General features: G+C 29.7%; 3 protein-coding genes across 3 annotated transcripts; 1 reads left to right on the forward strand and 2 right to left on the reverse strand.

The window, feature by feature from the left end:
• Positions 1 to 4,016: 4,016 nt before the first annotated feature.
• On the reverse strand, positions 4,017 to 5,174 carry LOC119663323 (sepiapterin reductase-like). Its single transcript, XM_038072940.1, has one exon. The coding sequence runs from the start codon at positions 4,992 to 4,994 to the stop codon at positions 4,182 to 4,184; it is 813 nt and encodes a 270-aa protein (XP_037928868.1). The 5' UTR covers positions 4,995 to 5,174; the 3' UTR covers positions 4,017 to 4,181.
• A 3,239-nt stretch (positions 5,175 to 8,413) lies between these two features.
• Positions 8,414 to 9,680, forward strand: LOC119663321 (sepiapterin reductase-like). Its single transcript, XM_038072939.1, has one exon. It carries the CDS (start codon positions 8,799 to 8,801, stop codon positions 9,588 to 9,590), a length of 792 nt encoding a protein of 263 aa, XP_037928867.1. The 5' UTR covers positions 8,414 to 8,798; the 3' UTR covers positions 9,591 to 9,680.
• Positions 9,681 to 9,691: 11 nt separating this feature from the next.
• LOC119663320 (splicing factor ESS-2 homolog) lies at positions 9,692 to 11,490 on the reverse strand. The gene is made up of 4 exons (XM_038072938.1): positions 11,304 to 11,490; positions 11,091 to 11,247; positions 10,673 to 11,022; positions 9,692 to 10,619 (listed from the first exon to the last, which is right to left on the reverse strand). Exons 1-4 carry the CDS (start codon positions 11,442 to 11,444, stop codon positions 9,783 to 9,785), a joined length of 1,485 nt encoding a protein of 494 aa, XP_037928866.1. The 5' UTR covers positions 11,445 to 11,490; the 3' UTR covers positions 9,692 to 9,782.
• Positions 11,491 to 14,314: the final 2,824 nt, after the last annotated feature.

Genomic DNA, 14,314 nt, shown 5'->3' on the forward strand with positions numbered 1-14,314 from the left:
GGTGTTAAATTAAAAATTATCAACAAAATGTTTCGAAATAAATTTTACATAAAACGATTCTGAACAACTCTGTACTGTTTTTTTTACTACAAGTTACTCTGCTGCACTTATACAAAAAAACGACTGATCTGGGTCTACCTGATGTTTGATGCTTTTAAATGATTGTCAAATTAGATAAAGAAGAGCTTAAATAGTCTCTGTAGTGAAATGCATTCTGAGTTCTTTCTGCTTTGAGTTTCTGCATAAAAAGAGAAATCATTTCCATGATATGTGACTTTTTGTTCTTCACCTTGAAGTGATAATTAAACTATAGATTTACATATAGCGAGTTCTTATAAAAAGTAAAAACAGAGAACAGTAGTTCTAAATTTCATATTCCAAGAAAGAAATTACTTAACTCACTTTTCTTGTAGCGAATGAATGCTAAATGATCTTTTGATATTCGAACTACAAGAGACTCAATTGCCGCATTTCACAGACAGCAATGTTTTTCATATGTTTTATGCAGAATACGTTTGTTACTACAGATTGTTAATTTAGTATTTATAACGTTGTATAAAATTCGAAAATATGTATTTTGATTTATTTAATATGAGAAAAAATTTATGCATTTATAAAAACGATAATTTTTTATATTTTTTTATCATAGGAAGTTTTAATCTATTATTTTAAATATACGAGTACATAGTATCTAATTACTCTTTTCTATAGTTAGATTAGATTAAAGTTTTTTATTTTTGGAAACTTTGATATATAAAACTTTTACAGATAATTATGCAATTCATAAATAGACCATTTAATTTTATTTTATTAGCGTATTAAAATAAGCTATTCTTGACGATTATATCGCATAACTTAATAATGTAAACAACATATTCGCAGAAAATCTAGAGAACAAGGTAATGTAAACCAAAACCTATCATTAATCGAACTATAAAATTAATGGGTTAATTTTATGAATTGACTACATTGAAATTACTCATATCGACAGTTCAGAAGATACTTTAGAAAATAATAGAAATTAATGATATAATTCCAAATTAAAGCACTTTGTAACTGAAATACTGATAGTGTGCGACAAATAGATAATGACAAAATGAATCAGTAGTATTTTCCACTTATTTCCTTGAAAAATTTGACAATAGGCGGATTTATGCCTACCTATTAAATAGTGTACTTTTAGTGCAAGCGCTGTTTGGCACAACGAGTAGGCAATAGGATCAATCAGTTGGATTGTTCTCATGTGATTATAATATGGATTATAGTGTTGTGGTCGTTGTCATTTGTGTGAGCACATGAGACTATGGTGCCCTTTTAAATATGTGGGTGAACTAATATTTCATAATAAAAAGCATGCCAATAAAGAAATGGTTCTCTTGAATTGTGATATATTAATTCCGATGATATGGGCATGCGAAGTATATACCATATCAGTAAGTTATCTGTAGGAATTTAAACCAGATTCCAAATTTTTCAGAATTTTTTTTAGAAAATAAAGTAATAGATTTTATCCGAAACATTATATCATTTAATATTACTTCTTGATCTTCCAATATGCAGTTTCTCTTAACCTGATCTCTATCTATGTTCTTCGTACCATTTCAGAAATTGAACATATAACTTAAATGTTATAAAATGTAATAATTATGCAAAAGGTTTATGGAAGTTTCAAATAATGTATAGATAATTTGATAAAGTTAATAGAAAAATGTGTCTTCTGAATATATAGAAATTTGTAACACAGCATCAAAATGTGAAGAAGTCATTGGAATATAGAATATGAGCTTAGTAAATTGTAAACTTGAATATATTGACAAATAACATTTATTTATATATTAGAAATAGTGTTGTAGTTAGAGTTTATAGCTACTAAAATAGAAAAATAGAGTAGACGAAAATAGAGAACTAGTCATCAAAATAATCAATATATCAACATTTCTAAATGGCTTACAACTCAAGACGTGGAATCACAACGAAATGATTAAACATTCAGAAAAGATAAAATAAAAGATACTTATTTGCAATAACTTAAGTATTTAATACAATATCCAAAAAGCTTTCAGATTAAACTAAGAATTACCGCAGGTTTTTATGCAGGAGTTATTACATAAATTCTTCTGGGCGAAATAATTTCGAGACTCTTTTTTCATTTATGTGTAAATTCTTTACTTAAAAAAGTCGTAATCTCCACATACAATAATTATGATTTCTTATGTTTATTTGTTAATTGATAAGATCAAAGAAACACAACATGGCCTATATTTTAGAGTCATTCCAAAATGCAGCCCGCTTAATAGAACAGATTTCTATACAAGTGAGTTTATCAATCTATCGCCAGACCCTGATAAACTGTCATATAATATTGTTTATATAATATAAAGCTGTTTTTAAAATAATCTCATATTTCATTGATTTGCGACCCATATGCATACGAAACTATTTCAGTTGATATGCTTTGATTAATATCATTAAAAATATTTTACATTATTATATTTATATATTTATTTAATAAAATATATGATATGAAACTATAAGCTGTTAAATCGGTGTTTACTTTGAAGTAGCACAGTCACGGAGAATTGCATTAAAAATGTGTCATTTACTTTTAAAAGTTTCATGTCAGCTAAAGTCCAATTTTTTATTCAGTATTTAGTGCAATTTTGAAAAAAAAAATTATTATCAATTGAGTCAACAAATTTTTGAAATTTAAAATAGTATTTATTGAAACAAATAAAAATGTAAATATTAAAAAAATTTTTGTTTTTATGACAAACTAGGTCAGCAGAAAGTATCTAGAGCAATGTTTTCCGCAGTTTCAATTTACTTCACTCTTTTATGATATATAGGTTTAATTTTTCATAAAAATAAATAAATCAAAACATGACTATTATTAAATTGAAAGACATTTAAAGGAGGACCCAACAAGTGTTTTATTCAAGGTCTTCATAAAATCTTCGCCTAGTAACACATTCACATTCAGACTGTGATATCAGTGACGTGTTAAGTCATTGATCTTCCCTGGCCACAAGGCTCTTTATGATAAGAATATTTTGTGAGTGAGCTACATGTGAAAAACACGAGTAATTTTATTACCGTTTGTTAGAATATGGAAATGGAACTGTTGATATTTTAAAGCTTCAATAGGTTTACCAAAATGATAACAAGAGCTGATACCACATTCAGTAAAATAATTGTTTATTACTTAATTATTTTAATAAAAAAATGAGATTAATTCTTGAAATGTCTCAATTAAACTTACTCTTTTAACTCATAGAATAAGTATAAGTAATTACTTAGAGAAAACTATTAATTAATAGTAATTACTTATACTTATTCTGTGAGTTTAAAAAGTTAAAAGTTAAGGTAAATAATTACTTATTGGTATCTTGTCTGGACTGGATGGTAACGAAACAGTCAATAAGTTTACAAATGGAGGTGAATCACTTCCATCATAAAATCCTAAGCTTTTTGAGGGATACTCAATAATCTGACCGTATAAGAGAAGGCTTTTTTCGACTACAGACCAACCAGCCAAATCAATTTTCCTAGTCTAAATAGTCCTGAACTCAAACGATCACTGGGTATTGAGTGCACATATTCCTGTGAACTACCTGTTTTTAAAGATGAAGTACGTCGACACCCGAAGACTGTGATATGCAGAATAAAACTTTTTTATCACGCACCTTGTGATTAAAAAGAATTTTCTTCAGTATCTTTATTGATTTAGAAACAAGAGCCATTGTTAGGATTGTCAATAGTTTTAATTTGTCCAGATTGGCTAAGAAGACTCTCTCAAGTTGTACTTCAATAGAACTTGTAGTAATAATATTACGTATTTGTGTTGTTCGCGATATTTTTTTTGAAATTTTCTATAATTTCTAATGTGAATTCTACAATTTCTACTTTTTCTACTTATCAAAAACTTAACAATTTGTTCAAAAATCTGAAATATCCAAATATCACAAAAAATATATTCACAAAAATAAATAAAACAACAAATTTTCATTATTTTCCGGTCCGTTGCCATTCATTTCACCCCCAAACATCATCAAAATTTTATTTAAAATATCATTTACATTTTCAATATTATCATTGCTATGATTCGCCATCAATTTATACAAATGAAAAATATCATCAAATATAAAACGTATATATATCTGATAATATTTTTCAAGTACTACTCATAAAACATAGGTGTCGTAATAATCGAGATCATGCCCAGATATAAAGGACATATCTTCTAAAATATTAATAAGTTTCAAAGTTGTCTGTATAGGTCTAACACGTGGTATATTTAGTAATGTTTCATCCATATTCAATTCGTTTACTTCCACCAAGTTACCATTTACATCCAATTCAGGTTCATGAGTAGCAAGTATACCAGGCATATAGTTTAAGACAGTAACACCATTACGACCTTCTTCAGCAGCCATAGCACGAAAATACATATCACGAGCCTTTTTGCATGACCCCATCAATGAACTGTATACAATTGGTTTCACTTGTAGGCTTGAAGTTATATTGACACACAATTTTTTCACGCCATCGAAATGCATAAATCTTAGAAATTCCTGGTTTAAAGCTACAGGTGCGTAAAGATTCTCTTGAACATATAATTTCCAATCCTTAGCAATTTGTGGTTCTATTAATTTACTTGTGGCATTAAGTCCTTCATTATGTAGAATAAATGCCAATTCAAAGTCATCTACTATGTAATTGTTAACTGAGGCAGCAAGTATTTCTCTGAAAGTTGCTCCAGAAACTTTTTGCCAGTCGCCAATGTCACAGCAAACAATTTCCACATCGTTTTCAAGAAACTCCAACTCTTTTTTCAATTCCTGCAGATTCTCTTCAGAATCATCTATTAACACAGCTACGGAGCCTGCCTTGAATCGACGACACATTTCTATGGTTAAAGTTTTTCCCAAGGGATTCGATATGCCGCTTAATATAAAAAAGCAGCGTTTATATAAATCAAATCTTTTTGATGCCATAACTATTAAATTTCCTCTTCCTTTCTTTTTTACAAATAAGATTTAATAAAACAATTAGTGGCGTGTATATTCACTTTCGTATTTTCAACTGTACTAAGAAATGCAATTGTTTTTCTCTGCAAATCAACTTCCTATGTGAGGCGTGCGACATCTATCATGTCTACAGCACATTAAAGTGAAAACATGCCAAAGCATCTCTTATCTGTGTACTCAACGTGAAAATTGATAAGCTCTGTCCTGGTAGAAGCTGGTTGTTATCAATAAATAATATATTTAATACGAAACTGAAAACAATTCAACGAAATTTTTAACATTTTTTAAAAGTTTACACAAGGCTTTAGTAGTTTTATATATATGCATGTATATACATGTATGTACGTTTGTATTGAGCTGTGATATTTTCGATGCGACGAATGACTAATTGGATTTTACCAGTGAAAACATCGTGATCGACCTCATAGCATATCGTGAGATATTTCAATTTTTTAAAATATATCAAAGCAATCTTAATCCATGATCTACTTAAGGTAGATCAATCTTAATTTCACACTAATACACTCGTAAAAAGATTTATTTTTGTAGCCAAGGGTTATTTGAAGATCATAATATCTCTTAAATGTTACAAAAAAAATTGTTTTAAAAAATAATTTTTTTTTAATTGGAAAATATATCGGATTATATGTTTTTTTTTGTTTTTTCTCAGAAAAGAAAAAATTACATCTATATATGAATAGTCAACCTTTTATAAAAAACCATCCGAATTGTTTTGCCATATGTTTCGGTGGTCACCAAGGGCAGATATGAATGATATTAGGAACATTTAAAAAAACTGTTTTATATTATATCGTACTATATTTTATATATTAAAACCTCTTAAAAATCTACATAACGAAAAAGTCAAGTGTCCATCAAACGATAAGAATAATACTCAATTTATACTAGAGTCGTCATGGGTTGGTGGGGAATCAAGTCGTCTGGTTTTTATTAGAGGTTCTGTTGTTGGATCAAAAAATATTTTCTTAAATATTTTTTAATTAATCTTTGGAGAAAAGTTTGTATCAACTTCTTAAATATAAGGTGAAAATGTTTGATTTCTGAAGATAGAAAGTAAATAATTATGGTAACAACAGTACAATAGGTTTCTTAAAAGTCTGTTAGCGACACAAGATAGGAATAGTACTGAAGAGCTGTGAAGCATGTACAAAATATATAAAGATTTGAGCCCACACTTAAGTGTATGTAACATAAAAATGTTTAAAGCGCTTGAGACTCCATAATTCAAGAAGTTGAAGAATGAAGCTCCAATCATTTCTTTGTTTCGCAAAAAGCGTGGATGTTCTATAAGATGCCTATCACAAATCTATAAATACGATTTGGTGTTGCTAGAGACTAATAGATTTATGTGCAGCTTACGTTTACTTAGATTAAGATGACTAATCATATGTAGAATTAAATCATATAATCATATTAAAATCATATAACATGATCAAACAATGTCATACATTTCTAAACTTAATATTTCTGGATACACTTGTAGTTGTAATATAAAGGTAGATGGATTAAAGTAATTACTAAGCTACTAATTACCGACAAACAAGCAGACGGATAATGCTGAATCAATTCTTCTCGTATAGGTAATCAAGAATATATGTACATATTTAATAATGTATGTTATAGTTATGGTTCAATCATAAAGTATTGTATTTATTAAATATATAATAACAAATAAAAATAATTCTAAGATTAACATATATATTGTGAAGCATATTAAATAATGCAAACAGATGATCAATACACGCTTTTATATTTATTTACCATCTGCATTTATCAATATTTAAAAGAATAATCTGTTTTCTTACACTCGGTTGCTATGTGATTCAAAATCATAACAACACTCCTACAATATTATCAGTAGAAATGTCTACGAATAAAATGAATAAGTTTTAATAATTAAACTGAGAATAGATTGCAGGAGGTCTCAATCTTTTAAATTTGTTTATCATAGTGTTGAAGCTTTAGAACTTAAGATTTATTAAGTGGACTTAATATTGATTTCAGTAATGTTGGATCATAATTTATAAATATATAATAAAATATATAATATATAAATAATAATAAAACTATGGTTGTGAATGAACCTAAAATTTTTCTTATAGCCGATTGTGTTTATAAATAAGAACTTCAATCATTATTCATTAAATAATAATTAGTCTTTTTTAAACTTCAAAGTACTTTTTTTTAGAAACCAACCCATTAACTCATAGATATTCTGGAAAATCTCCTCTGTTTTTTACGGTTCTTTTAAATATTCGACCAATATTCTTTAGAGCTATTAATTTTAATGGGCCGAATTTCGTTCCTGATATTTTAGTAAATCAATTTTTTAAACTCCCTAATAATTGCCTTCAAAAATAATTGCCTGTCAGATCTTTGCTTTGTCTCAAGATTTTATTCCGTACGGTAATCGAAATTCTTAGGCTAGACAAGATACTCAATATAAAGGCTTTATTAGAATGATAACTGCTCAAGCGGTAAGAACGGATACAGTATCAATGGTATAGGTAAAATATGAAAATGTGTTCTATGCCAACCAGTCCAATCTAACTTAAGTATATAGTTGATGAATATAGAAAATTTTGAATGTAATGGGAATATTTTAATATTTAAAATGCAGACTTTTATAGTAGCAAACTATAATTTCAATAATTCATTGGTTTATCTACTTTTATGTGATTAATCGTTACCTTCCGATATCATTCAGAAAAACTTTTTACCTTTTTATTTACAACATGATTTGCTTAGAAAAACTAATAAGCAATCTATGTATATTTTCAGATATTTAAATTTTAAAGTTATAAGGGCAGGACCAAAGAATACCGAAGATATTCTTTGGGTAGGACAGTGACAGCAATTATATACACTATCTTGTTCTTGTTCAATACTGCAGCTTCAATAAAAAGAATGACTTATGGAATTATTTTAACGACATGCTGGTTAGTTAGAAAATATTATGTTGCTTTTCCCCTAACAGAACTATTTGAATTATCGTTCTTTTTTTCTATAATTGATTAGGTCGTTTTCTAACTGACTTACATCTTACATCTTAAAACTACTTTCCAACCCCCATTAGCTTGTTGGGCGAATTTTTTTACTTACTCGTTGCTTTAGCGACGTTAAGGGATTGCCTTAAACTTCTGTACTCTAAAGAATATTACTCGATATGCTCAATTTAAGTAAATAGTAAACAGTGTTGCTTATAGGAATGTTATTGTGCCTTGATATTCAGACTTCTGTTTTGGTAAGCATTATACGTAACTAGTATATGTATTTCATTTTCTGAGTTCAAAAACGTATTATATATTGAATTTTATTTAAATTTTATTGTAATTAAAATCAAGTTTTTCGTTTTTTTAAATATCTCAATGCGTTTGTTGACTTAAGTATTTTACTTTTGCACACATGTAACCTACCACAACACCCCTCTTTTACGGTACACTGAATCTCTGAATTTATAATTTGGTAAGCAAGAGTGCGAGCTTATCAAAGCTTTGTGAATTGATAAAAAGAGAGCGAAGCAACAAAAATAAATTCAATTCAGGCGATTTATGAATCAGCGTTGAGAAAATGCGCGGATTTGGTCCGGATTTGTATTGAATAGCGATGGGAGAAGTGGAGAGGTATTTACTCCAACTGCACAAAAGCACAGATGGTTTTCAGTAGTCGCTCAGCGGTGATTCTGTATTGCAACAAGTGTTTAGTATAGAATTTTTTTTTGAATTAACTTGATATCAAAAAAAAAAAAACATGGTATTAGACTTGGAACAGAAAACTTATTTTCTAATCACAGGTGCCTCACGTGGTATTGGACAAACCATGGCCATACAAATTGCAGCAAAGCTGAAAGCGGGTTCTGTTGTTGTATTGTTAGCACGAAGTGTCGATGGTTTAAATAAAACCAAACTTGCTATTGAAGCCTTGAAAAAAGATTTGAAAGTATGCATATTTTCAATTGATCTTACAAAGGCCAAAGAATCGGAGTTTGAAGAAATATTGCATCATTCGCTTAGTGATTCCGATGAAGAAGGTAAAAATTTTGAACGTGCCTTTATTATACACAACGCTGGCTCTGTTGGTGATGTCTCCAAACGTGCTGTTGATGTTTCAGACACCTCAGCCTGGACCGAATATTATCATTTGAACTTGTTTTCTACAGTTTCATTGAACTGCGAATTTTATCGAAAATTTATTGGTGTGCCCAAATTGGTGGTTAATTTGAGCTCAAAGTGTGGCATTGAGCCTTTTGCTTCAATGAGCTTTTATTGCTCCGGCAAAGCAGCTAGAGATATGTACTTTCGTGTTCTAGCTGTTGAGGAGACAAAAGACTCCATCGTACTTAATTACGCACCTGGTGCAATTGATACAGATATGACAGAATTGGTGCAAAAAGAAACTATTAATGAGGATCTTTCAGCGGCCTTTAAGCAACAGAGGGATACAAAAACAATGTTAACAACTACAGAAACTACTGCCAAATTCATAAGTATTTTGGAATCAGGAAACTTCAACTCAGGTGATCACGTTGATTATTGGGATTAATATACATGTGAAATAAACAAAATATGGAAGCGAAGGTGCTTAGTAAGAAGGTGCTAGTTAGCTTATTTTCTTAATCGAAAGTCACAATTTTTTAATTCTTATAATGTAAACTTATTAAAATAAAGTTTTTTTTTAATGATTATTGGAAAATGTGATTTACAAAGAAAAAATTATTTACATTCAATTAAATAATTAAAAGAAATCTGCAGCTTTTAGGCGTTTTGTAGGAATATTTAACAAATCATCTGTCAAATATGTTTTGTCACTAATTTGTTTAGGTGTGTTCGTTGCGGATGAGGGAGTATTTGGATTGGTTACAGGTGTTTTGTGCGTTTGATTTGTTTTTACCATCGCTAGATGTGCTTTGGATTTTGTTTTTGCGATTGGTGTTCGTAATGGGGAAGGTGTCATGGACGGCGTACGCAAACCCAACTTAGTGGTTGCAAAACGACGTGCTGCAGGTGACATTGATGCTAATCTATCTATATTGTTACGTATGAGTGGTGAATTAATATTTTTTCTGGCTGTATCCATTGCACGCTGTTTTTGTGCACGCATTTTCTCTCCAACTTTTTCAGCCAATTCAAGCGCAATAGTTTCTCGTCGTGAGTTCTCATTTATTTTAAATGAGGGACCTGCATTTGAACGCACTGGCGTATCAGAGCCATCTAGACGAAATGGCGTTCCTTCTACTTCACCCCATGTCATTAATGGCGAAAATGCATCACCCGGTCTGGGCGAAGGTGTTTTTACTAAACTAAAACCCTTTATTTGTGGTGTTTGTTCTTTGCTTACTATTTTTCCATCGACACCAAATTTCTCACTTGTTGATGTGGCTTGACTAAGGGCTGCATTCGTAACAGTCTTCTGGCTTAATTCTTCATTGAATGGATTTACTGAAAGCCGTGTTGCATTGTGTTGTATAATTTGCTTCCGATTAACAGCTTCAACGCGTTCTGTTTCAGTCAGTTCCACACCATCTGGTATATACATAATAGAATTCATATTTTTATAGGTCCATGTTTCAATCTAAAAATAATTACTTAGTTAAAAATATATTTAAAATATTTGTGAGTACATACTTTTCTCATTGGATCTGGATCTTCAAATTGCTTTTCTATACTTGGCAAAGTAAGTGCACGTGCTAGTTTATCCGCAGAGATTTTTTCTTCATTGTATAGTACTGAAAACTTTTCGCGCAATTTTTGTTCTGCAGTATCAATAATTTCTTGAAAACTGTAATTATCTTCACTGGTATATGCTTGTAGAAATGAATCAAGTGAATGTTTATCTGACAAGGATTTTACACTATTTTCCAATTTATTTGATGATGTCGATAATGTAGATTTTGGGGTATCATTTCCATGTGACTCATTCCGTGGTGTATGTCCAATGTTACTAGTTGGTGTTTCAAAAGTATCTGGCGTCATAGCTGATAGAAAAACATTTTTTTATATTATAAATAATTATTATTGTTCCTAAGTTAATTTAAATACTTACAACGACTTCGAGCTGTTGGTTGTCGTCCGCTGAATTTTGAGCGTATAATTTCCATTTGTGCATAATCCTTTCGTTCCAAAGCATCGAGATAATCATTTTGGGCACGTAATTTTTCCAAATCAGGAAAGAAATCTCGCTGTATAATTTTCGAAAGTTCCTATAAAATAAAATAATTTCAAAATGAATATTTCACAACTAAGCCTTTTAACACACCTCTATGTACTTTTCCTCTGTTAGTATTTTTTGTTTTTTCTTCACTGTACCAATAGGCCGCTTAAATTCAACTAAAGCATTATCACGACTTTTTATATTTGCTACTGCTAAACTTCCTGGAGTTTTTGGAGTTTCAGACATTTTGTCTATAATAAACAAAAAACAAAAATTTCACTTTAAGTTTTCGATTACAAATATCTACAGCTGACAATGACACATTGAAGTGCTGCCAAATCTCACGTGTATCCCAAGTTCCACATTCCACAAAATTTATTTATTTTCAGTTCTAACGTATATTTGAAATATTTTATATAAAGAACAAATGACGTTCACACATGCTTAATATATATTTTTATATATATAGTTAATATATAGTGTTTAGAACACAATATTAAACTAAAAGACAATATATGTATGTCTTTTTGCTTACACATTTATTTTAAAAATTGTAATTAATTTAAATTATATGCTTCTTCAACAATTCTTAATGTCAAATTATTATTAGAATTGTCTAAATATTAAATAATTATTTTAAGCAGTTTGTAATTTTAATTATACTTATTACATGGAAATATTTTCTTTAATAACGTTTAAAAATATAATTAATGACATTTTTGCTTAATTTTAGATATTGGTAAACTAATGATTAACTAATGATTAATAAATTTTGAGAAGTTCCATTTTGACTTAAAAGTGTTATGTTTTTGATTTCAAGCCCAGATATAATAATATATGTAATATATATGTACTGGATTTTTCTGAAATGTATTTTGAATTAGATTTAAACTTTAAACGGTTTAATGAACATTCTACTTACGCTGTATACAAGATGCTTGGTTTTAACTATATGGTGAGTAAAATGCAAATTTAGAATTATAAAACAGTTATTCAACATACATTGATTTATATCATAGGGAAACTCTAAAATTTAGAATAACCAAATAAAAATTCAACGTAAAATTTTGTCAGATTAATATGCAGAAGGCAGAAGTAATACAGAAACTGTACTGAAGAACGCGACCAGTACAATAAGAAGAAATGTAAAGCCTACTACTCGCATTCCTTTTATATGAAAAAATATGTTGGACAAAATTTTGAAAATGTGGAAATTTGCAGTTTTATATCATTTGTAATATTAAAAGTTAATACGAGGCTAAGAAAAACTAGTAAATCATTTTCCACTGAAAAAGTGAATATATATTGATATTTATAATATAAATATCAATATACCGCATTCTGTATTAGTAACTTGCGACAAGCCGCCTGACTGATTGCCTGGCGTAGGCTTTAGCTAACTGACGGAGGCTACTGTATGCAGCCAAGGACTATATACGACTTTTACGACCAGCTAAGAAAAAAATAAAGAATGATTTGAAGTACTTTCTTTTAACTTGCTTGTTTTAAGAAGTTTTCTCATCTTAATTTTTAGTATTATCTTAATGCTATTAGGTTAATAATTATATTTTTCTCAAATGATATGAAAATTAATATAACATGTGACAGAATATGATTTCTACTTAAAACGAGATTTTTAGTTACATTATATAGGACTGTCTGTATGTGATCTGGCATAGGAGAAAAATATCGGACTGGCAGCTTCTATTTCCAATAACACATTCTGACATTTATTCGCAAGACAATGTAGTCTACTAGGTAAAATAGGTAGGTTGAAGTGACAGCCTTGTTTCCAAAAAACCCACTTGAGTTCAAATAATGGCCCATTGTGATACCATAGGAATAGCATTGTTACGTACATAGATTTAAATCAGTATACAGCCAATGCCGAAAAGGGTAACGACTCCCACATTCGGTGAAGGAAAACTAACCTGACAGTTCTATAAACTTGACCAGGTCCCTTACATTACAGGATGTAGGTAAAGTTCAGTTATTAGAAAAAAAAAATCTGCTATGCTTTTAGTGACTCGTTGTACTGGAAACATAGTTTTTCGTAAACTTCTCTGTACTACAAACATCACAGTCGGTTAGTTGAATCAATTTTTAATAGAAACTAAACAATATTTCCAATTTTTTAAACTAAGAATTTGGATTACATTTAGAAAGTTTTAAATTATTAATTTTTTAATCATAAAATTGTTACACAAATAACTCTAAATGTCTCAATATTGACGAGACTAATGTGCATCTGCTATGCTCCGAACTGCTGGTACTATATATTGTCTACAATATGAAGTGCGTGTATTATGCGCTTGTAGGAACATATATGCGAATCACAAATCTTTTAACAGTTGGTAATAATATTCTCATAATTTTTGTTGTCCCTTTAATGTTTTTGAAAGTTGAAATATGCTTTCTAAATATTATTTTTTGTTTATGCTATTTTCGGAGTACTCCATAGGCTCTCCAACGATGAAGCGTACTTCACGACTAAATTGGGAGTCGCACATTTTAGGCGCTGCATTTTAATGGTTTTTATGCACACAACATCGTTGTCATCGATAACATTAATATACCGAACATTTCAACACTTCTGCAGAATGTTCATGTAGAAAATGACAAAGTCTGGAAGTTCTGTGAAGTTCTGTGAAGGCAGAGAACTAATAAACATTTGCAGCAAACGTGCCACCGATTTTTATAGCCTGTAACTTCCTATTTGGTTGATCACAACATAAATATTGAATAGTTCTTGTATGGGAGATTGGGAGAGGAGTGCGGTTTAATTACGAATTTTTATTTGTGCTTGAATTTGAATTACGCGCTCAATTTCCTATGAATCAAGACTGAGCGGCGTCATTCGTTTTAATTGCTGACATTGTCGTATTTCGAACGAGTTGGTCGCCAATCTTGGTGCGCACAGATGATGCTGCGTTAATTGATGAGCTGCAGTAAATGAATGAAAAAGTAATTTATTATTTGAGTAATGATATTAACGAGAAAATGAAAACAATTAAATTTAATACAAAAATTTGTTAATATTCCCTGCGGTATTAATTTGGGGTAGTCAAATTCATCTGTGAGCAAAATTTAATACTTGCTGTGGCAAAAGAAATTAC

The sequence above is a fragment of the Teleopsis dalmanni genome, unplaced genomic scaffold, assembly GCF_002237135.1.
Source record: "Teleopsis dalmanni isolate 2A unplaced genomic scaffold, ASM223713v2 unscaffolded_contig_0294, whole genome shotgun sequence".
In the NCBI taxonomy this organism is placed as follows: Eukaryota; Metazoa; Arthropoda; class Insecta; order Diptera; family Diopsidae; genus Teleopsis; species Teleopsis dalmanni.

Bases quoted from the DNA above. Each gene is read 5' to 3' on its own strand.
- LOC119663323 (XM_038072940.1), bottom strand. From the start codon at position 4,994: ATGGCATCAAAAAGATTTGATTTATATAAACGCTGCTTTTTTATATTA.
- LOC119663321 (XM_038072939.1), top strand. From the start codon at position 8,799: ATGGTATTAGACTTGGAACAGAAAACTTATTTTCTAATCACAGGTGCC.
- LOC119663320 (XM_038072938.1), bottom strand. From the start codon at position 11,444: ATGTCTGAAACTCCAAAAACTCCAGGAAGTTTAGCAGTAGCAAATATA. The intron at 11,248-11,303 runs GTGTGTTAAAAG...TTTATTTTATAG, and splicing joins CAGAGGAAAAGTACATAGAG to GAACTTTCGAAAATTATACA. The intron at 11,023-11,090 runs GTAAGTATTTAA...TTTTTCTATCAG, and splicing joins ACCAACAGCTCGAAGTCGTT to CTATGACGCCAGATACTTTT.